The sequence below is a fragment of the Actinia tenebrosa genome, unplaced genomic scaffold (genome assembly GCF_029948245.1).
Source record: "Actinia tenebrosa isolate PJP-AT-01 unplaced genomic scaffold, QUT_ActTen_1.0 PGA_scaffold3__52_contigs__length_22856419, whole genome shotgun sequence".
Taxonomy (NCBI): Eukaryota; Metazoa; Cnidaria; class Anthozoa; order Actiniaria; family Actiniidae; genus Actinia; species Actinia tenebrosa.
In genome coordinates, this window is record NW_028292580.1 from 14873726 (window position 1) to 14897186 (window position 23461).

A 23461-nucleotide genomic window follows, 5' to 3' on the forward strand; every position below is an offset into this window, starting at 1 on the left:
CCAGAAGAACATGGAGGACAGAAAGAACACTGAAAAAACTACATTTAAATGCTCTCTCTGTGATTTTACCTCTCGTTATGACTACTATGGAAGAAATCCACCATTTAGCAAGTCAATAGTGTAAGTTTTACTGCTTTGTTTACTAATTTCTTACACAATACAGAACTTGTTTTTCAAACCACACGCGGGAAAATCAAATATTCTCGAACTCAAAATCAAGACTAGATTATTCATTATGGATTGATTTATGCTCAAAGACACGATGATAAGTGAGAATGGCAGTAATATAACTCGTAGGAAAGGGAGATGGTCCCTCTATTGTAGTCGACAGAGAGTATTGTCTTGTTAAGGGAAGTATGCAACAGGAGAGGCGAAATGGTTGAAGAATAATGTTTGAAAAAACTGCAACTTAACCTCTCCCCTTGATATGTCATACATTTACTCAAAATTCCTGTTCGTGACATCCCGACTGTTTTCTATCATGCACACTAGCTACACAGTAGAACCTCTATTAAGTGAACATTTTAAATATGGAATTGTCAAGTGGCCATTTAAATAGAAGTATAAATAATTTACTGAGGTCCTGTTAGGGGTAAATCCAATGAGGGACAAGTGACCAATGAAAGACTGTTTTTTAGGGGTAAAATTCACGCGAGTGGCACAAGGATGCTTGGAAGTTGTGATATAGGCAGCTGTGTAGTACAGACGGAAGGCATGGGAACAGCTGTACAACCCCCCCCCCCCCCACCCATAGGGCCTCATTACTGCAGACAACCCTCTTTGGGACTTTGATATTAACTGCCTGCTACATACTGTAGAGGTTGAGTGCTTCCATCGCAGGTTTTACTGTATAGTGGTGTTGGTAGTGATGAGAATTTTTTTTTTGTTTTTAAATGTCAAAATGTTTTAAAATTTCTTTGTAATGTCTTTTTTTATTTAATAGATTGTTAGAAGATGCCTATTTGATTCAAGACCCTTTTTCTCCCACACAGAGTCATCTTACAATAGGATCAAATTGTACACTGTGTTCTGCTGATGTTTGTGTGGGACAGGTGATTATACCCTTATTACATTGAAAAACACTGTTCTCATGCTCTGGATTCACATTTGAAATATTAAGAATTATAGTCCCTTTTGCAGTTCCCTGTGTCATTTTGAAAGGTAGCCATCCCTTTGCACTGAAGCGAGATGAATGATGACTTGCAATGATACACTGTAGAGACCTTTTTAACACCTTGGACAATTCAATTATTCACATGTTTCTCATTGCAAGCTCACCATTCGTCTCACTTTAATACAAAGGTACGACTACCTTTATCAAAATGGTGCAGGGAACTGTGAAGGGGTCTATTCCGTACTCTGAGCAGAGAAATCTATGAGATGGAATATTTTGGCTGTATTACACAGCCGTCCTTAGTCAGGATGTGTGAAGTCACGAGAATGACTATCTGAAGAGAAAAATAAAGGAGGTATTAGAGTATTCATCAAGCAACTCTCGTCATCAATGAATAGAGATGGGACTGGAACTGCCTGTGGTCTATGACCACTTGTCACATGACGTGACTTGTGCAGACTTCACACATTCTGACTTAGGAAGGCTACACCAAAATGTTAAAGCTTTTACTGCTCTGAGTACTGCATTCTGCCTATTTGAAATACCTCTATTAATATAAGCAAACAACTTGTTAACAAAAACCCTCAAATCAAAAGAAAGACCTAAGAAAACAGAGAGTCTACTCAAGTTATGCTAAGTCCTGGAAATGCCCATGAAATATATTGATGAGAGGCAAGTGAGATTACTGCTATGTCACTCTTGATTGGTGAACAAAGGTCCACTGGTGTGACTGGAATAAGCCTTCAGGCTCACTGTGTCAATAATTTTCCTTACAGAACTGTAGTATATTCTACACAAAGAGGTTTTGCATTCCATGTGTGAAGAAAAATATAACAGAGTTTCCCGATGAAATTAAGACTGTAAGTATACATATTAATACTGAATTTAGAAATTATATAGACACCCCATCACAAGGCATTATGGGTGCCCAGGGGGCAAGAAAAAACAAATATACTGAAATGCAAACCACACTTTATTTGAGAAATTTCATCAGTTGTAGTACTGTGATTTTTTTAACAAATTCATCTGTTGTCAAATTTAATTTCTTGTTATGAATGCCATTATTGTAATAAAGCTTTGTTTATTTGGCCCCTGAATGACCCACAATGCCTTGTGATTCAAGATGGCCACTACAGCGTCAAAGTTAAATTTTCAATGGATGTCTATATAATATGTATAAAAGGTACAAAAGTTTTAAAAAAATCACCCCCAAATTTAGCCCCCAATCCCCCACATCCTGCTGTAGAAGCTACTATATGCTGGTCAGAAAAGTGAAAATTACAGAGTGACAAAAGATGTTTGTAATTATTCCAATCAGGGTATGCGAAAATAATCAATAATAATGAATATAATAATTAATAATTATATCCAGTAATAATAATAATGATAATTTAAAAATAACCTCTTTCGTGTACTGTGATTGGTTACATCATTTTTTTCCAATTTTGGAAACTTGGAATGCCAAGAGAATACTTGAGAAGCTGGAAACCATTTTGCTATGTCTCATGGTTTTCTATGCTTCTATTGTGTTCTCTCAGCATCCACCATGTTTAGTTCAAAGTATCTAAAGCAGGAAACTGTATAATATTTCTTAATTATATTAATACAGCTTAAATATATTAAATAAAGTGATCAACCCAAACGACCGCCGTTCTGGGCAAGCCAGTTGCTCATACCAGCCAACAAGCTTCCAAAGATAGCCAACGTCATTTTTTTGACAATAAAAAGATATGTGTAAAGGCTAATGTGTTCTGCTGCCTTCTGAATGGCCCCACTACCCAAAAAGCTGGAATGCATTGCTTTCATTCTACATTTTGATTGGTTCTCACTGTCTTAGTGGCCCCAGTTTCATAGTTTGCACCAGTAAAATAAAAATTTAAATTATGACAACAAATTTAATTCCTTTTTTGCAAAATTTCAGCATAAAATTACTAGTTTGTAATATTTAAATGAAAATTACAGGATAAAAGTTGCATATTCGAAGTAAAATTTCTCCCGATCCGACGATCCAGTAACTGAAGTCCAGTTCAGTCCATCCATGTGCGATTTCTGATTTTCCAAAATGAAGAAACTCTTAAAATTCCTAATTTAGAAGCATGAATAAGATTTTAGAGGTTGTACATATTTTTACTATACATCAAAATTATCCATACCCTCCCAAAAGCTGAAATTTGGACGAAATTTTTTTGCAATGCAAGATCCAGTCAACCGACGTCCAGTCCAATTATTTATGTTTTTTTTTTAATTTGAAGGGTCTATTTGGCAGATGGCCAGACAAGAAGCAAGACAATATTTTTATAGTTGGACTAATTTCTAAACCACTATTTATGTGGGATTTTTATGATCGTGGTGGATGTGGGGGTTGTAGTTAATCGTTCTCAGGAAGGATGACTTTTAGACAGCATACGCAGATTCTGCTTTGCGGAATTGTGTAGTAGAGACCATAGAGCAGTTTTCGTATGACTGAAAAGCTCAGTGCCGTAAGCGTGACGTGCCGTGACCGTGATGCTTTCTAGATTTTTAATTGGCTGATTTTTTTTCACGTGCAATGTGATTGGTCTGGCAGTTCCGAGACTTTGACGTGACCGTGTCCACGCCGTGTTCATGCCGTGTTCTGGGCATTTGATTGGATGGAGAGTAAGTTCTCGTGCAATGTGATTGGTCTGGCGTATCCCTTGCCGTGTCACGATCGTGTTCGTGCCGTGGACTTTTCACGGTCATACGAAAACTGCTCTAATATCATCACATCATTTCAGACTTTTGTTTGTGAGGATTTTGTCAGTCTGTCCATGTTATGTTCTTTTATGGAAAATAGTTTTGTTTAAATAATTTGTACAACCCAACAGTTATATTCTTTTTTATATAATTTTAATATACGTCCGTGAATTATTTGATTACAGGAACTCAACAAAAGGTAAAAGACTTGTTTCAAAATTCAGGTACGAAATTCTAAACCAATATGATGTAGAATGATTTCACATTTAATCCGTGAAAAAATAGTACGCACACTAGTTAGTGGTGGACTATACACCCATTGTTTTTATTATTATTATTATTATTATTATTATTATTATTATTATTTATTTTTGTTTGTTTGTAGGTTTTGTTCATTTATTTATTTTATTTTATTTTATTTTTTTCAACTAGTACTAACTAAATAGTCATTTTTCTTTCACGGGTTAAATGAAATCACTGTACATACCTCGGTGGAGTACTTGTTTGTTAGTGGGGATGGCGATGGATTGCTTGTGTTTTTAAAAAAGAACGTTAATAAACCCACGATTAAACTGAGAACGAACAAACGAAAGGACAAATGAATGAATAAACAAATGGTGGAAAAACAACACATGAATGATGAGAAGAATAAAAGAAAGAAAGAAAGAAAGAAAGAAAGAAAGAAAGAAAGAAAGAAAGAAAGAAAGAAAGAAAGAAAGAAAGAAAGAACAATTTAATGGAGGAATGATAAAAAAAGAATGATTGAATGGCCCAAAAAGACTGAAGGAATGAATGAATTATAGAAAGAAGGGCCGAAGTGATGAGTAAAAGAGTAATTGGTAGACAAAATAATTAACAAATGATTGGCAGAACGAGCAAAAGAATGAACGAAGAAATAAAGGGGATAGTGAATTATAGAAAAAAGGAAGAACAAATGATAGGTAGAATGAGAAAAAGAACGAACGAAGAAATGGTAGAAAATAGAATGAATGAATTATAGAAAAAAGAAAGAACGAATGTTCTAAAACAAGAATGAATGATAGAAAGAAGGAATGAATGACTGAAACGAATGGTAGAAAAACGAGTGAATAAATGATAGGAAAAATGAACGAAATAACGAATAAACACTTAAATGTATTGTAGGAAAAAGAAAGAATGATTGATAGAAAATATGAATAAAAGAATGATGAAAGAAAGAATGAACAAATGATAGAAAGAATAATCGAAAGAACGAACAATGAATCGATAGTATAAAGAAGAATAAATGAATGATGTTAAAAAGAAAGAATGAAGGATAGAAATAAGGAACGAACGCTGAATGAATGAATGGTAAAAAATATATGAATGGATGAACGAACACATTTGGGAAAACTTCACTCCTACGCACCACCTAAGCTTTACGTTGATTAAAATACCAAATCCTTGGTACATATAAAGATTTTTACCTTAAAGTGGCTGTCTTAGCATTATGGGCAATTCCCAACTGCAGCCCTCTCCCTCCATGACATAGAAGAAAAAGAAAAAGAAAAAAACCCTGAGAACCTTCAAAAGCATTCGTCAACATTTTCAAGTAATTTTTGGGATATCTAATTCCTTATAGCGCCTTCAAAGCGTACTTACATGAACTGTAACGCACGTGACAGCAATGTAACAGCGATAATTATAAGTCACGCAACATACTGAGAAATTACAGATTTTATGATATATCGACTCACCATTATTTTTATGTGCGGGTATTTGTAAGAAATACTGTTCACTTGGCCATTAACTCAGTGCGTGCCCCCGTCTAGTGTTTCCAGAGTATATACTAAAGGTTCTTTAATGTGATTATATCCGCATATGAGAGTGATGTTTTTGGTGTGCATGAAGGACAACTTTAATGGAAAGAATTTTTTCTCTGTTTCCCCCAGTTTTTCTCTTCTGAAAGAGATGCAGATCTATTTGTTTGACTTGGCGCCTACGAATAGATACGACTTCTAAGTGAAACTCAAGTGAAATGACAATAACTCGGTAACGTCTGCTCTAACAACACAAATCTCATGCTACAAAAGATCGCACGGTAGTATTAACAGTATCGATTAACAAGATACATTATTATCATATCAACACTAGAAATTATCTCCGTGATTGGTTTTTACCGATGTACCAGAAACATCTACCAACCAATACAATTGCAGCTTCTATGCTGTATTTATAAACATATTGTTTGTGACAATGAACGACTTCCTGTCCTAGCCATGCTACCACGTGGGATTTAGTTCCACTTGGGTGCACCTACGTAAAACCAAAGCCCTCTCGACCTCGACCGGATATTCAAGTATTTACTTCCGGGTTTTCCAAGAAATGAAGCCCCCCGTCCAAGATGTTTGCTCAATTTTACCTGTTTTTGGGAGGCATTTTTAGCTTTAAGTGACCCTTAATTAAAGGTACTTTGTCCTTTGAACATTTTAGAATATCTTTCACGCGCAAATAAATCGATTTTTTTCAGTTATTACGTAATATTTAGTGGTTCGCGAGCTAAACATAGAATGAGGTTGCGTTTAGGTCAAGTTCTTTAATTTGCATATGCGTTCAACAACAATTCCCAAAATATGGCCTTGGAGAAACTACAACTACAACGTAGAAGAAGATATCTAAAGTCAACTTAACCAAACTAAATTTAAAGTTTAAAGTTATGAGAAAGGAAGGAATGAAAAGCTTGTACGATTTTGTACCCGCGAAAGCACTCGAGCAGGAAGTTCAAATTGTTACTCTCAATAGGATCGTTTTTCTCAGAATCTGCATTTCCAAGAATTGATGTTACGGCTGCATAATTGTTTTACGTAGTGAGAATAACAAATCTCTTAAAAGTCACGCCGATGTCACTTGAGCAGCTACTTGTAAGAGGGTGCCCAACAATATTTACCACGGTTAGACGCTACAAGAAAAGTGCTAAGTACAAACCATTCATACGTCATCTTGTAAACATCGGATTCTGACTATCATACGGATTTGTGCTTGTAGAAGGTTAACGTACCGTTCACAAGATCTTCACAAGATCAGCTAATTTCTGATTTCTCATGATGTAAACATTTTTCTTTACGTATCTTGGCCGTCAGGAAAAACTGCTACACCAAGTTAAATTGAAATTTCATAATCTTGAGGTAAGACTAGTAGAAAAAGATATTTGCTATCAAAATGTGCTGAACAGTGATGGAAATAACAAGCTCCGTTGTGAAGCGGTTAGTAGACATGGACGACTTTGGACAAGGACACTGACCCCTTAGCTTTTATATAAGAAGAGCAAAAAGACATACTTTTTTCTCTGTGATCGTTTTCTGTAAATTAGTGACCGTTGTGATATTAACTACTTAAAGTCAGTGCATCACGCGATATCAAGCGTTTTAAAGCAATGGAAACAAACTTGTGTGAAGCTAGTTTATCAAAACACAGAAAACAGCAGCAATGTTCGGATTTGAATGGGTACGAGTTGGATGGCAATAATTGTTTAATGGTAAATAATGATAGTGATCATTGTACCAGCAACCCATTTCATATTGACGTGACAACAGCACAACACAATAACACAACAAGAAGTGTACACGAACCAAGTATATCAACATCGAGTTTCCACTTAATGGCAAACAGTGGTCAAGGATACTACGATGAGCTACGTGCCCCTGATGTTGGAAGCCAATTCATAGCCAAAGGTAAATATCACAAATTATACATTTACGTTATTCCTTTATTTGTTATAAACTTTATGAAAATATAATAATTATGATTGAGCCTTACTGAATTGTGAGTACAAAGACAGGTACATCCATACTTGCTTATACTATAGACTTCATCTCACTGTTCTCTCTAGCCACTGCTGAGTAAAGTAAGATTAAATATATGGTATGAAATGGTAGATTTATTTTATTAGAACCACAGCCTGTATATTTTTATAGATTCTGGGTAACTCAACATAATCTATAGCGTCTTAAGAGGCGGCAGGGTTAAAATTGAGACACCTTGACACAGATGAAGCTTTTTATGCAAGTTCCCCTTTAAAGTGATTTATGAGAAATGATCAGCTTTCATTTGTAAATATTCATACTGCATCGTGAAGAAAAACGTAAGAGTTTTTTTTTTTTTTTGTTTCAAATAATTTTTATAATAGTAGTTCTTAGTATGGCTTGTTTATATTGAACGAAAAGACAAAAGGTTTTGCCAAATGATACTGGACTGAACTCTCAGCAAAGTACACTACCAGGCATTGCTTTCGCAAAATCGTTACAGAATTTTCATCAACATGTTTCCTACATGCTTACGTTTTTATCCTCGTTTTACCCTTCATTTCGTAGGTTTTCTAACTATTGTAAGTAGATGCAAATATTCTTCCCATCGTCTAGCTCATCTGTATATACATACACAGGTACACGTCATACTTCAAATCAGTCTAGCCTACAGTGCTCAGCACATCGTTTTGGCTTCATTTTATGTGGAAATTAAAATACCACCATTCTTATACATATTTGATATTTGCTTCTCGAAGGACATTACTTGAAGTTTGGACTACTTAGGCGTTTGTTAGTCTCAAAAGAATGACGATGCAGGGGGGTGCTTTTAGCTCATTTATGATGAGTCTGTTGATGGGGGCTGGCTGGCCTGCTAGTTTCGTTCGCACTTTACCCAACCTCCTTTCTGGATGAAATTGCTTCTGTTCATCTCACTTTTTTTACATTGTTCTTCAGTTGGCGCCTTTTTCCGAGGCAAAATAACGAATGATAGTGTATGATTTGGGGGAGCATAGCGTAAACTTGTATAATTAACTGTTTGCAGTAACTGCTTGACTTTACCGAAAGCCTTCTTAAAACGGGCCAAACGGTTTTGCAAGAAAACAAATGTGTTTTTTATACTTACTCGCCTCTCTTACATTTAAAGAGATTGCAACTGGACTAGTGTTTGTTGTTTATTTAAAATTGAAGGGCGATTATTAATTAATAGGATATTCCTGCAAACATCAAACTGGCTTGTCTAAAGGGGCTGTGCCTCGTTCAAGTAAGACCTTTGTTCTATATACTATCGACTTTGGCCATTTCTATATCAAATGGCTTGGGTTTCTTTATATAAGGAAATTAAAGCTAGTACAGCAGCAATATAGTTATCATTTAGTATGGATCAATGTTTGGTTGCATAAGAAGTCTTCAGTTCTTTCCATTCTTCAAACGTGTGTACACAGCGTCTTCTGTTACTTTTGCTTTCAAAACACAACGAAACCTTTTCAGAATTCAGGATGCAAATCTTTTCTGCTATTTATCCATTTAGCTGCATTGAATTTCAGGTGTAAAGATGTTTTTGGAGTAAACTACGAGTGGAAAATAACGTAATGTAAAGAAATGATGACAATTCTTTACTGATTTTGAGCGACAAACTGTCTCCTGCACCAATTTTCCATCTTCGGTGTTTAGTTTTAAATCAAAGTTCTCAAATCAAATCTCAAGGAATCTTCTGAGATGTGCCTTTTCCATCACAAATTTGCTAGCTTCATTTAGTTTGTACAAACAGAATCTCAATAATGATGATAAGAGTTTTATCAAGTTTTAGTTTTCTGAAAGTCTAGCCTCCAAAATTGATATACTAAGGAAGAAGGCAGTCCATCCTTTCTTTACACTGGATGTTTTGATTGTAACATGTTATAATGAAAGTAGTCTTAACAGTAAGTACTTAGAAATCTGCCTTCAACTGCATGAGAGTTTCATATAGGTGTTCTTGATTTGAATGTTATCTTTATAATGAAAGTAGTCTTAACAGTAAGTACTTAGAAATCTGCCTTCAATTGCATTAGAGTTTTATATAGGTGTTCTGATTTGAGTCAAGTAAATTTTGAACATAGTCCAAAGTCATCTCTTGTCTATGCTTTAAGAGCTAGTTTATCTCAGTGAAGAAAGTGTTTACTATCCTTGATTTGCATGTATTGGCTCATCAGAAAGTACAGATCAAAAATATTTGTTATCTATGCACAAAGGGTTTATCTAAAGAAAGAAAGAACTATCTTATCTTACACATTTGAAAGCAAATGGAACTTCAAGGCACACCATTAAAAGCTGCTGCATATATGGCTGATGACATATTGTACATTAGGAAGCAAGCAAAACCTTATCACAGGCCAGAGATCTTTCCTAACGGTTCCCATGCACTGAAGAAAGTACGTTAATTTGGCATGTTGCTCCTTAGAAAGCAAGTAAAACACAGCTAAGGACAGACCAAAGAAGTATGTTTTTCATGCACTGAAGAAAGCTCTAATCTTAAATTCGACATGCTGCACGTCAGTTGGATGCAAGTGGCATCTTTGGCCATAAAAAAGAAATCTTTTTAAAAGAGTTTTCATAAATCTGAAGATTGCTTTTGAAAAAAATGATTTAAACACAATAACTCATAAAGCTTTAAAACCTCTGTGCTATTCAAGGAGACTTCTACCTCCAAATTTTTCAACTGATACTTTCTTTCAGGGTTTAATCTGCTTTGGAAGCATTTTTCAAATGAAGTTTTTTTTTTTAAACTGAAACTTGCCATTCATTAGAACTGAGTAAAATGATGTGTTTTTTTGTTTGTTACCTGTTTATAAAATGCGACGTTTGGACTCAGATATGTGTCATGATTATTGAATTGGGAGTATCGAGTAGTGAAGTATCGCGCAACCTTGATCAACATGTTTCTGAGATGCAATGTTAACAAACCAGCTTTTGACATTTTAGTTCATTGAAGTTACATCATCATTTTCATTTTCCTATTCTCCATCTTCTGTTCATTATTTGATCTGCTTGCTTTTTGCCTGTATCAGTGACAGATTTATGACATTAATCTTGAACACTGAAAATGAAATTAATATAATTTCCTCTAAATGTCTCAACAGGGAAACTACATTAAATATTTTCAATTTAGCGTTGCATCTCGTCCAGGAATAAGACTACCAAAAAATGAATCAAAAATACAGGAAAACGAAATATGCCATATCCTGTCTCTGCAACTGACTTTCCGCTCCTGACTTTCAGCTAAGAATTTTAGTTTGTTATGATTCTAATTGGTAGTCTTCAAACTTGACTTGCAAGTTCCTTTTCGTGTTGTTAGTCCGCATTTATTGAGGTTGTAATTTTTGACATTACTTTCATGGTGTTTGTTTTTTTCACGTTGAGATCCTATTATATCTATTTATATATGTTGATTTTATGCCCTAAATATGACTTGAGGATTGTAACTCCTAAACTTTTCAGTAAATTACTGTTATTTTAAAATATTGAAAGCAAAAGCAAATAAATCGAGAGAAATTTACAAATGTTTTCAGGACAAATAGACGACACAGCGTAGGTATAGGTTTTCATAGCATCAAACAAGCTTGGATGATTGAGTCTCTGCTGGTATACACAGCTCAGTGAAGTAGGAAGATATCCTACTTAAATCTAGTCCCTGCGCTTGGATGATTAAGTCTGCTGGTATACACAGCTCAGTGAAGTAGGGAGAGTATCCTACTTGAATCTGGTCCCTGCACATACCACAACGAAATTTTGAGTAATTTTTGTCAAAGCGTGTACACGCATTTAAAATTGAGTGAATTTTGATTGCAAATGCTACAAGAATAAGAGAACTACCTAGAAAGGGTACAATACAAAGCAGATTACAAGAAAATTTTACAATTCAGAGCATCTTTCAAGGCATCTTTCACATGCGTCATGTTTGCTGACGATGGTTCAGAGGCCCTAAACCCTGGTATCTAATATGAGAAGATGCATTAGACAAAACATTTGTTTTTACTAAAAAGATATAGGGACAATCAAGGCGCCTTCCTTCCTTTAGGTCCCTATTTTCTTTGTATGTGAGCATAAAAAAAGAACTGAACTTGAATGTTAATAGACGGCGAGTAAACCAAACTAAGGAAAAGCGTAAGGACGTTGAACATGTAAAGAGTAAAGTAGAGGAAGAGTCTTATTGAACTTGATCTGTTGTAAAAGAGAGTAAACTAGAATTCAAGTGTATGCTTTGCCCAAGAACAATAGAAGGGAAGGCTTGTGTGAAGCAAGAAGCGAATCGTCGGTAGTGAGAGCATAATAACTGAGGATAAGATCGTGTAGGCTTGTTAGTACCGCAACCAAGACTGTCTGGTAGCGTTTTAATGGAATAAAATTCGTGCTTAGTTGAAGTAATAATATACTATTGCTGTAAAATATAATATTGAAAGAAAACCCAAAAGTTGAAATTGTGTGTCATTTGCATTGAACGAAGGTCAACCGCTGCATAATTCAAAGACGCGGAAAAACTGAGCCACTGTTTCCTTTTGAAAGTCGTTGTGATATAAGTATGCATTTTGCAGATAACTTTATTAGCCGTCTTTTAACCGGTGATGAGTTGTAACTTAAGTAATTCGTTTGTATGAGAATGGATAAAATATAGTAAAATTTGGCTTTGTTTTATGAGGGTAGCACTTAACAACCTGTAGCAAACAAGCCCGCTGTGGTCATCAGCCTCATTCCATAATCAATTTGAAGTGGATTTTTATATGGCAAGGATGAACTGTGGTTTAGTTTGAAATAACGTTTGACTGAGATGAAAATATTGACAAAACTGGAGTTTGAGGAAATAAAATCTCCGCTGCGCTCTCAGGCCTAGTTTCCTCACGCATATCTTATTGCCAAAGTGTTCAATTCTTATGGATTTTGGAAAACTTAAATGTTTGTCATTGGACTCGTGAAGAATGAAAGGCTGTATTAAAGAGACGGAAAACATTGCCATAAAAATATTACAAACAGAACTTTGGACCGGCTCGAATGAAAAGGATCACATTACGATGATTAAGGCAATAGAAAGGAGATGTTTACTGTAAATTAGTATATGATAGAAGTCAGGTACGCATTAAAGATTCGTGGAATTGAAATGACTGAAGTAATGAAAAAAATTGTCTATTAGAGATCCAATGGTGGTGCAATAGTTGAACCCGACCTATAATTTGAATGCCAAAGGAACAGGAGAAAAAAGTACCTCTCGAGCTGATTGGAAACAAAGTTTTTCCTCAAAGAGTTTTGTTGTATTCAGTAAATCAGAAGCTGGGAATAAACCAATTTTTTTAAAAGAAGAGTTTGTTCAATGATGGTGCAATAGTTGAACCCGACTTATAATTTGAATGCTAAAGGAACAGGAGAAAAAAGTACCTCTCGAGCTGATTTGAAACGAAGTTTTTCCTCAAAGAGTTTTGTTGTATTCAGTAAATCAGAAGCTGGGAGAAAACCGCTTTTTTTAAAGAAGAGTTTAAAGAAGAGTTTGTTCAATGATGGTGGTGTGGTTGAAGCTGACCTTATGTAGATACTAAAGGAACAGGGAAAACTGAAAAGTACCTCTCGAGCTGATTAGGAACGACGTTTTTCCTCAAAGAGTTTTGTCGTATTCAGCAAAATCAGAAGCTGGGAGAAAACCGGCTTTTTCTCAGAAAGAAGAACCACGAAAATCCCCATACCCAATTTCAGGGAAATATTATATGAGTTATACACAATATACATCAATCAGGACTTCCTCATATTTTCGTATAAGCAAAAAACAAATAACAGGAAACAAACACCACAAAAGTTGATTTCTTTCGATCTCTTATCTTGTCTAGAATCAGCCTTCCTGGCATTCTTTCCCAGCTCTTTTGAACAAATCTGGACTAATTTCGAGTGTTTTTTTTTACCAATTAAATGATATACTTATCTTTACAGGATGTTATGTTGTAAAGATCACATTTTATTGTCAACACCCAGTTTTTTTTAGATCTTTAGTTTTAACTGTTGGGTTTGGAAGATAATTTTCATGGCGGAATGCAAACGCTATATCCTTCCAGTTGAGGTTATGTTCAACAAGTCGATTAAAAGATACTTCAAAATGGGATGTTTGTCCATCACAGGGTTGCCCTCATCATTCTCCTCCGTTTATCTTGCTACTTGGTCAACCGCAGTAGCATGAAGTGACTAGAAGTATCACTACTATCCCTGGATGTGATGTTGGTCCATCACAGGGTTACCCTCATCCTTTTCCTCCCTTTATCTTGCTACGTGATCAAACGCAGTAGTATGAAGTGACTAGGATATCACTATTACCCCAAGATGGGATGTTTGTCCATCACAGGTTTACCCTCATCATTCTCCTCCGTTTATCTTGCTATTTGATCAACCGCAGTAGCATGAAGTGACTAGAAGTATCACTACTATCACTGGATGTAATGTTGGTCCATCACAGGGCTAACCCTTCTTTCTGTATCTTGCTATGTGATTAACTGCAGTAGTATGAAGTGAATATGAGTATCGCTACTACCCCTAGATGGGATGCTTGTCTATCACAGGGTTTACCCTCCTTCCTTTATCTTGATATGTGATTAATTGCAGTAGTATGAAGTGACTAGAATATCACTATTACCCCTGGATGGGATGCTTGTCCATCACAGAGTAACTTACTCTCCTCCTCCCCTGTATCTTGTTACGTGATCAACTGCAGTAGCATTAGTAGGAGTGTCACTATTTCCCATTGATGGGATGGTATATCGGAGGAAAAAGTAACACAAGTTCTAATCAAATATCTTCTACTTTTAATATTTCTCAGTCTCCTTAAACCTTTAAATTACAGTTGTACTGCGTAATATGAACACTGCTGAGAATGAAAAAGGAGAACACTTCCTTTGCTACCTTAGTTAAATGATTAATTATAGTAAGAGAAGTTCCTCTTAATAATTCTTACTTTTCTATTTTTCGTTGTGTTGCATCTAAATATGATATATTCAAACACCGATAAGGCTATTTTCTTTGCTAGAGAAAGATTGGGTTTGAAAGCAAATATACAGTTTTCGGAGCACCATTCCATCATAGCATAGCTACTAAGGAAGCATGGATGGCTGGTGCAATCGGGGCTTGATTCCCGATATCGATTCCCGTTGTCATGTAATTTGAGTTAGTTGTTAATTCTCTTCCTTTCTCTGAGAGTTTTCTCCGGTTTTCCTCCTTCAAAAAAATCAAGTTTCTTAAATTCCAATTGATATGTCTTAGGGTACAACTATTTCAAAAAACGTTGTCGGTTGGATATCTGAAATCAGAAACCTGAGACCGATTGGAATCGTGGGGGACTGAGTGTTAAAAATTCAATATACACTTACCCAGATAGTTTGCCAGCGCAGGTCATCGCTCAAAGTTAGTATATCAAGATATAAACTTTTTGCGAACTACTAATTAAAACCACAAATAATTTACAGCTTACAACCCACAATTCCTTTCGGTCTCAGATTTCAGATAGAAATAGGTGTATATTCTCGAAAAGGTTAAACTCTTATATTTCCTTTCCCAATATAAAGCGAATAAATCGGTTGACTTAACTAATGTGTTCCCCTGTTGCGATACCATCCGGAAGCTTGGGGATAAGACGCCACGATTACTAAACCGACGAAGCGGTCATTAAAAAAACAAAAACAAAAAAACCGCATTTTTAAATTGAGCCACTACAAAGGATGCAGGGAAAATATAATTCGTTTCTCATCATTTGAGCATTTTGAGAAATTAGCTTAACGAAAGTTCTAGAACCTTCCACCATAATTGTCATTAAAAGCACTGCACTTCAAATAAAAAATGAAAAATAAAATAAAAAATCACACGACTAGTAAAATTCAAATAATGAAAACTTTTCCATTATTTGTGAGATATTTTAAGGCCCATGGTGATTTGGAATCCTTATTAATGTCATAAGATAAAGTCTAATTTATAAATTTATATAGGAAATCGCACGATCTCGAGTACAATTCGGAATTTATAGGTACGAGTGATATTTTGAAAAATTGGAAGAGGCTTTAGGCGAGTTCAATTTGAGAACTTTAAATATCACGAGTATCTATAGATTCCGAATTGTAAGAGAAGATTGTGCGATTTTTTTTGAAAAAAGAAAAAAAAAGAGCAACTTAATTGCGACTCTAAAGAGTACAATTTGGAGTTTAATTGTACTTCCCTTATGCAATCAGAATCAAGTAATTTTGTAGAGTGTATTATAAAGACCGACAAACAAACAAGGAAGTAGATCACAATCAAACAGGTGTGAATATTAAAGACCTAACCACATGCCGATTGGATATCGGACACTTCTAAGACAACAGCAATGGAGAGGACTAGGTGTAATTATACTAAGTGGAAAGCTAGTCATTTGAGGAGGCTTAAAATAGTAATCTTTGGTTAACGAAAACAAGGCTCCGTTTCGAATTTAAGATAATAAAATGGAACCTGGAAATATTGCTGAATTATTTTTCATCAGAGAGTATGCTGAATATCGCGGCCATTGCTTGTTGGTATTCTCCCGAGGAGTTTTCTTCGAGGGGTTTTCTTCAGGTTCTTCGGATCCATTCCTTACAAAATCAGGATTTAAATTCAAATTCGATCATAGAAAGAGGGCCACAGGTTTGTTAGCCATTGGTTGCTTCCCTTGTAAATCAAACGAGAATTTTATATAAAATATTATCGATATTAGATTTCATTCCAGATTTTAGAAAGTTTTATCGATGTTGTCAAGATTTTTCATATCGATGTGTACGTTCGTGCGCATCACCTGTGCGCAAGTTTTATTCAATATTTTATTTGGTGGGGTACCTGTGCTAAGGCCATTCCAATATGGCGGATCCGACATTTGAAATTCATTAAATGGTAAGTATTACGAAATAAGCAAGCTAATTAAAAAAAATGATTAGCGATAAGAAAATGACGTTCATTTTGCACTACGTGAGGGTCTTTCTTTAGTATTTACGATGACTAGATAAGAAAGGAAACATTGGCTTTTTTGTGGGGATTTTGTAATATTTTGTGATTGAAATATTATACTCCTATTTTTAGGTTTCAAGCTTCTAAAAAATATTGAATTACTCTCAGTTATCCACCTTTTGTTTGGAGCAGTTGATGTAATAATAAAATTGGGGGGAAACGCGCTAGGAATTTTTGTTACGGTATTTAACTCGTGCAGCTGTGAAAAAATGAGAACCGCAAAAACAACAAAATCAGCATCACAAAATTCCCATAAAACTAAAGAAAAAAGCTTTTCCGGAACCCTGAAACAGGACACGGTAAAGTCACATGTATAATTAAAATTTATAGCTTTTCTAAAATACTAAAATATAAAATGAAACGGAAATGAGACAAAATAGAAGAAAAATAGAACAAATGTCTGCCATTAGACTAATATTTATTTCATTTGTTAACGAAAATCTCGGTAGGAAATTATAGAAAACTTTATGCAAAACTTGAGGGTGTTACTTCCATGTATTACAGAGATGGTTAACCTAGATTGTATCGGCAAGGTGAAAGATCCTTGCACTGATTTTTTTTTCTTGAATAGACTTCACTTTATATTTACGATAGAATTCGATATTTAAGGCTTCGGATTATGTGAATATACTTATTGCTATCATCATTATTTTCAAAACGTCGACTTTTTGATATTTCAAAGGCGGTAAATACCTTGTGTTGTGCAATATGAGATACAAGATGGCGGAACTTTTTAAATTCATTCCCACAATCCTTTGCGTAAATATGTAGTTACCAATCTTCTTTTGAAACTCTGTTTTTTAAGTAGTTCTTATTATTTTATTATTTTGAAAGCCTTATAAGCTTTCTAAAAGTAAAAGTGGATGGCTGAGAAGATTAGCATCTCTTAGATTTACTTTAAGATTTCGTTATTTTCGACACACAGCACACTACTCTACATGATCACTAAATGCGAGACTTGAAAATGATTTTTTCTCAAAAAAATGTTAAGTGGCCACTGCAATAATATATTTGAGTAAAAATGTTTTGTTCCAAATTCTTAATTTTAACCTTTAAAAATAACTACAGATTACAGCTCAAAATACGATTGTCGGTGCATTTTTCAATGACAATGTCTATAGTTCATATTTCTTCTCTTTTACGCGCTCCTATCCACCTCTTGTCCATATATGGTGTTGTCTTGATTGACAAGCATTCACAACGCTCAGTCAAGACCAACCAAAATTGATCCATTTCCTGTGTATTTCTTGGAAAAGAACTGAAATAAGAAAGTAATATATACCACGTGTAAACTACGTTGAAAACATTAGGCATATAAATAGAGAATCTGCCTAAAGATGTTGATTTTTGGAAGTGAAGGTGCTGCTAGGGCTATCCTAGCCTTCGTGGACAACATGTTCTCAAACAGACAACCTTACGTGAGTGGAGCCAGAACTTGGACGAGCAATTTTCAGCACACTTTATTCGAAGAAAACCAAGGTATTGCATACAAATTGATAGTTGAATGAACATCTGTCTTTTAATCTTGCTGATTTTTCATATAGAAATGAAGGATTTGGAGGCAAATTTATGTGCATCGATGGCATCATTGAGGTGTCCAAATTTCTGCCGCAAAACTCCAGCAATTCTACTCTTGCCACGAATCTACGATGGATATGTTAATATAACACATGGAATAATTGAAATTCCAAGAAAAAAAAATTAAGAAAATGTATTTTTTATTTATCATCTTAGGCTTTTATGTCGTAACGTTTCTAGCAAAAAAAAATGCGCGGCTTCAGTTTCTCCCATTTTTCTGAGAAATTAAAACCTTTTCGCGTTCTGTTAAAAACAACAGCTTTGCATTTGATAGAATCATTATCTTTATTCAGTTTATTATTTTGATTATTAATAATTTTTGTTTCGAGTTGCTTTTCTTTTGAAAACTTCTTCGCAAAAGACATCTAAAGTAAGACCATCATGCAGATTTGCTGAAGCCACGCCACGAGGAAACTTTTGCCGTTTTGAATAGTTTTGCCTGCTCACCGCGGTGAAATTTAGTTTTAATAACATAAATATTTCAAACTGTTGATCAGTGGCTTTACCTGCTTGCTCGTTATTCAGTTATTTTTTAATTGTTCTTTTCATCCTCGTTCTTTTTACCTTAGGACACATTTGCCGTTTTGAATAGTTTTGCCTGCTCTCCGCGGTGAAATTTAGTTTTAATGATATAAATATTTCAAACTGTTGATCAGTGATTTACCTGCTTGCTCGTTATTCAGTTCTTTTTTAATTGTTCCTTGTTCTTTTTACTTTATTCAACTTTGACATAGATCTGCACGAAAAGGACCGTTTTCCAAGAATATAAACTTTTAGCGTATCTAGGTATTTATGGAATGGTGGGGACCGAATTTTTCTTTTTCTAACGAAGATTTCGGCTACGTTTAGATGTAAGGCAAAACTTTTCCAAACATACTCGATTTAATCGGTAGAAATTACGAGTTCATCGTTGCAGTACAGTTAGTTTTGGGACATTTTCCTTGTATGGAAAGATGTGTACCCTTTCTTGTCATTCCTTGCCATCGAGGGTTTTTCTCTAGAAACAACTTATTTGTCATCGATTTTTCTCGTAATAAACAGTCAAGAAGTCTAGGCACATCATTTGAGTCCTCTTTATCTCATTTGAGTGCATTACCTACCATGCATCAGTTTCTTGCCTTTTTTCTTAACACAGGCTGCAACAAAATTATTGAAGCTTAAAACTCATGGACCGCCATCTTTGATACATTGAACGTGTCGATCATTGAAAAAAATCGGGGAAACACTTGTGGCGTTTTGTGACTTTAAAATAAGAATACCTTCAAATTTTCCCCCAAAAAAGATTAGTGCTACAGGCTAAGGAAATCGTTATTTAATCATTAAGTAATGATGTGATTTTCTAATTTTAGTGTGACTAGCTCATGCAGTGGAACTATATGAACTGTTTTTGTGGCGATCAAACAAATAGGTTTAAACGGCTAAAACCTCTCTTTAAGTCAAAGACTGAAACAAGTTCGATTGAAAAGGCAAGCTTATGATCAACTCTTTTCTCAGCAAGTTTTATATGTACTCTTCTGGTTAACCTTGATATTTATATACAGTTAATTTGACGAGCAAGTTCGTGGTCACCTTCTTTCTATGGTAAGTTATGTAAACTGATAGCGTCCGCCATTTTTATGGCGTACATAAAAAAATATGAAATTTGGAAAATTTGGATATTAATATCGATAATTTATACTAGAATGATAATTTTCAAATATTGTTCATGGAAAGTGAAGTAAGCTCCTTTAACTTTTGAGATCTGGGCATGCATGAAAATTGAAGATAAGTTGGTTGAAATTGAGCCTCTCAATCTGTTGCACATCTTGGAAAATTTTGAATTATTTGCCGATACTGATCAATTTTTCGATTTTGATTGTTAGTCTATCTCAATTTTAGGAAAGTTTACAAGTTTCTAGATAACATTAAAGCGACAAAAGTAGTTCTAAATTAAGATTTAAAGTAAATGAACAGCGTTTGTACACATAGTTCGGACCCCCTTCTGTGCAGCAAGTTAAAACTAAAACATTCCCAGAAAGTATATTAAGTGAATTCGTGCCATGATTTTGGTAAAGTAGGAAAGCTATCATAATATTTGAGACTTCTGCTTTAGAATTAATACTGAGTTTTCTTGTGGCGATAACATTTTTGAAAAGTTGAAAATTTTCGCAGTGGTATTCATAGTCTTAACCATATTAGTCATCATTTTTACGAAGGCCACCATTTTAGCATAACACTAGGAAAGATATTATGTTGTCTAAGCCTTATTCTTCATTAATTGTATAGTGATTTCCCATGACGATAGGATTTAATAATTACTGTTTTATAACGGGATTTTCTTGAGCTGAAGTCGTTGTGCAAGTCATCGTAGCTTATTAATAGTTTAACGATTCTGTTTCTTTCGTTTAACGATTGATTCAGGAATGGGGACTTATATATTTTGATTCTACTTACTCGATAGATGGGAAGTTTTAATTTTAAGAAAGTATTAATCAAAGTTGTCATAACAAATCTTAATTTTTTTGGCATTACTGAAACGATGTTTAAGTCGCTTGTGGCAAAAGGTGATGACACTTCAGAGACCACAGTAGTAGCATAATCGTGGAAAATTGCTAAATTTTCGATTATACTGTCACCAAAGTCTATACATAGCAATTTGTATGAATATATATTTGTTTAATAAGTCTATAATTATTTCATTTAGACAAATTATCATCTCATTACATTGAATTTTTCACCTGTTTTCTTTGGAGAAGAACTTCAAGGACAATAACTAAATTTTCTTGCACCAAAGTCTGTACATAATGTGTTATTTTGTTCCAGGTTTGTTAACTTTATTTCGAAAACTATCATCTCCTTTTTCATTCATATTGATTTTTTTTTACCATTTTTCTGTGAAGAAAAAGGTACCAAAATGTTGCTAACTCTTCATTGACTACGGTAATAGCTTTCATATTGGAAAATCACTACTGAAATTCCCGGCAACTTTTCAAGGACCAAAGTCTATATAAAACGTGTTATTTTGGCTTCAAGTAATTTTTTTTAAAAGATTATCAACTATTTTTCATTTATATTGGAAATTTTTACCACTTTTTCTTGTGAATAAAAGAAGATAACGTTGCTGGACCGTTGTTCCTACCGCTTACGTCACGTCCACTGAGTCGATTAATCAAATGCCTGTTAGTTAAAGCTGTACAAATAATAATAAAGAAACTAATGTTTTCTAACATCATTCTTAGCAGTGTACTGGTAGCTTGTCTTGTAATTATAATGGATTTTATTACTGTGTACCAATGGAAATTTGTTCCAACATAGATCTCTCTAAACAACCTGTACAATAAACGGTCTAGTTTAATGACTGCCAAACCTCTCGGGTTTAGCTTCATCTATCTTTACACTAAGAAATAATCTAGACTTAAATATCAACTCCTAACTGGCATTAGATCAGTAGAAATGTTGAAAAATGGTACAGATACGGCAACAACAGGGACTTGTGGATGTCTAAACTCTACTGAGCATCTTTCAAAACAATCTCTACTTTTGCGTGTCATCATTTTTCAGTTTTGCAGCAACCCCATATTTATCACGGAAGAAAGACTCAGACTGAAAATGATACTGGCTTATAGACACTAAGCTAAAATATAGTGACTTTAGTGATATTAAGTCTAATACTGGTAATATTCGTTTCATGATTACTTATTGAACAAGAAGTGCAGAATAAAAATGTTTAAAAAAATAGGACCGACGTCTTCGACATTTTGAGACCACAATGTACAAGTCGTTTCAGTTTCGTTTTGACGTTTTTAATAAAAAAATATCATGATCGGTTATAGACTTATTTTACAGCTTAACATTTTGATGATTACATTTAAGGCATAAAATATTTGACAGATGTTCCTTACTTGTTTCGGGACTCTTTAACGTTATCGACTCAATATCCCTGGATTTGTGCCACCTGGCAGTGCAGGTTTAGTCCTACAACCTTTCTTCATTGTTGTTTCAAAACAAAACTTTGTAAATTGAAATAAAGAAGAGTTGCCATCTTTTATTGTCCAGTTTTTCCTTTACAGTAATTCTGTTAAATTAAATCACGATGGCATGCGGAATTTTTTTGGTTATAACAATTCAAAAGTCACTAATAAGTATTAATACATAGGTATGCGGAAACCGGTACACTTCATAAGGTATCGTCTTTCAATGATGTATTATTATTTCATGGAAAACTTGTATATGTCTCTTATGACTCTTCTATGTGACCTCATTGGCTTCTAAGAAGCCAATCCTTGGCTTTGAAAGTCCTTGTTTTTTGTTTTTTGTTTTGCTTTGAAAGTCCTTGTTATTATGAACATTTAGGTGGTCACCGGCGGCAGTCGTAAAAATTCAAGGTAATTTTGCATGGAAGCATGAATGTCCCTAAACTTATATCATTGACTTTATTAGCACATGTATCGCAAATAACAGGGCTCACAAACAGATATCCCAGCAGTTTATGTGTTTGTCACTGTGTGTTAATTTTGGGCTGCCTGTTTATGGGCTGCATGTGAAGGCTAGGCGCAAGTAGTTCCACAACTTTGAAGGCGAGACTGATCTAGTTCAACATACTGGTAGGTAGTACTGCAATTTGCGCAAGACAGCTATTAGAACTGAGATATCAAACCGTACTGCTATTCAATTTTCGTAAGCATTGGAACAGTTAAATGCCTGAATCCATGTCATTTTCAAGAATACTTCACCAAATTGCCTTTGAAGACTTTTTTTGTACAAGATGAGTTTGCCTATCGGGACCGCTGCGATATCTTGACTTCGCCTGCGATACCATCTTTGCGCGGTTCATAAACATGCCTAGTACGCTAAACTCTCATATTTTTATTTTCTTCTACATAAGGTATAAAAGCACTTGGTTGAATATATCGTTTACTTTGTTTGCACGAAATCAACCGAGGAATTGAATGTTACATACACCAGGACCACCAACTGTTCTTTATGTACACAACACTTAGTTACAGAAACCATTTTTCTACCAAGAAACACCTTTATTTATGGTGCAACTCATCATATCTTACACCTTTTTCTAGACTTAGTAATATTTTGAAAGCCATAAAACGCGCTAAATAATTGATGCATAATAAAATACAGCGAAAGAGGGTCCACGAGTTCCAAGAACTGGTCACATTTGCATAATGATAGTGAAATTCTCGGAAACAGCCGAACAACTTCCGGTTGTAATATTGTGTTATCTAACTTCTTTAATTTCTCTAGTTTCTAGTTCATTCAACCTTTTTTAATATATCAATGACATTAA

General features: G+C 34.7%; 2 protein-coding genes and 2 long non-coding RNA genes across 11 annotated transcripts in view; 2 read left to right on the top strand and 2 right to left on the bottom strand.

The window, feature by feature from the left end:
- LOC116298412 (cysteine-rich DPF motif domain-containing protein 1) lies at window positions 1-5851 on the top strand. The gene is made up of 5 exons (XM_031706872.2): window positions 1-120; window positions 944-1052; window positions 1891-1974; window positions 4015-4053; window positions 5740-5851. The coding sequence occupies exons 1-4, from the start codon at window positions 11-13 to the stop codon at window positions 4030-4032; spliced, it is 321 nt and encodes a 106-aa protein (XP_031562732.1). The 5' UTR covers window positions 1-10; the 3' UTR covers window positions 4033-4053; window positions 5740-5851.
- Window positions 913-10527, bottom strand: LOC116298415 (uncharacterized). Of its 5 annotated transcripts, none has more exons than XR_016120864.1 (4): window positions 5545-5684; window positions 5275-5326; window positions 4317-4359; window positions 913-3197 (listed from the first exon to the last, which is right to left on the bottom strand). It is a non-coding gene; the product is annotated as an uncharacterized LOC116298415 (long non-coding RNA). The 5 variants fall into 5 exon arrangements; XR_016120863.1 differs by having other exon boundaries at window positions 4317-4401; XR_016120862.1 differs by lacking the exons at window positions 4317-4359; window positions 5545-5684 and adding an exon at window positions 10412-10527.
- LOC116298393 (uncharacterized) overlaps window positions 6466-23461 on the top strand; it is a 25418-nt gene continuing 8422 nt past the window's right edge. Inside the window, exon 1 of one of the 4 annotated variants that reach the window (XM_031706821.2) lies at window positions 6466-7518. In XM_031706821.2, the coding sequence (XP_031562681.2) occupies window positions 7221-7518 (298 nt within the window). In that variant the 5' untranslated portion in view covers window positions 6466-7220. Of the gene's footprint in view, window positions 7519-17924; window positions 18082-22436; window positions 22545-22708; window positions 22764-23461 lie in introns of those variants that run through there. The other 3 variants (XM_031706831.2, XM_031706849.2, XM_031706859.2) reach the window with 3 other exon arrangements.
- Window positions 17025-22452, bottom strand: LOC116298419 (uncharacterized). The gene is made up of 3 exons (XR_004197334.2): window positions 22062-22452; window positions 19281-19316; window positions 17025-17860 (listed from the first exon to the last, which is right to left on the bottom strand). It is a non-coding gene; the product is annotated as an uncharacterized LOC116298419 (long non-coding RNA).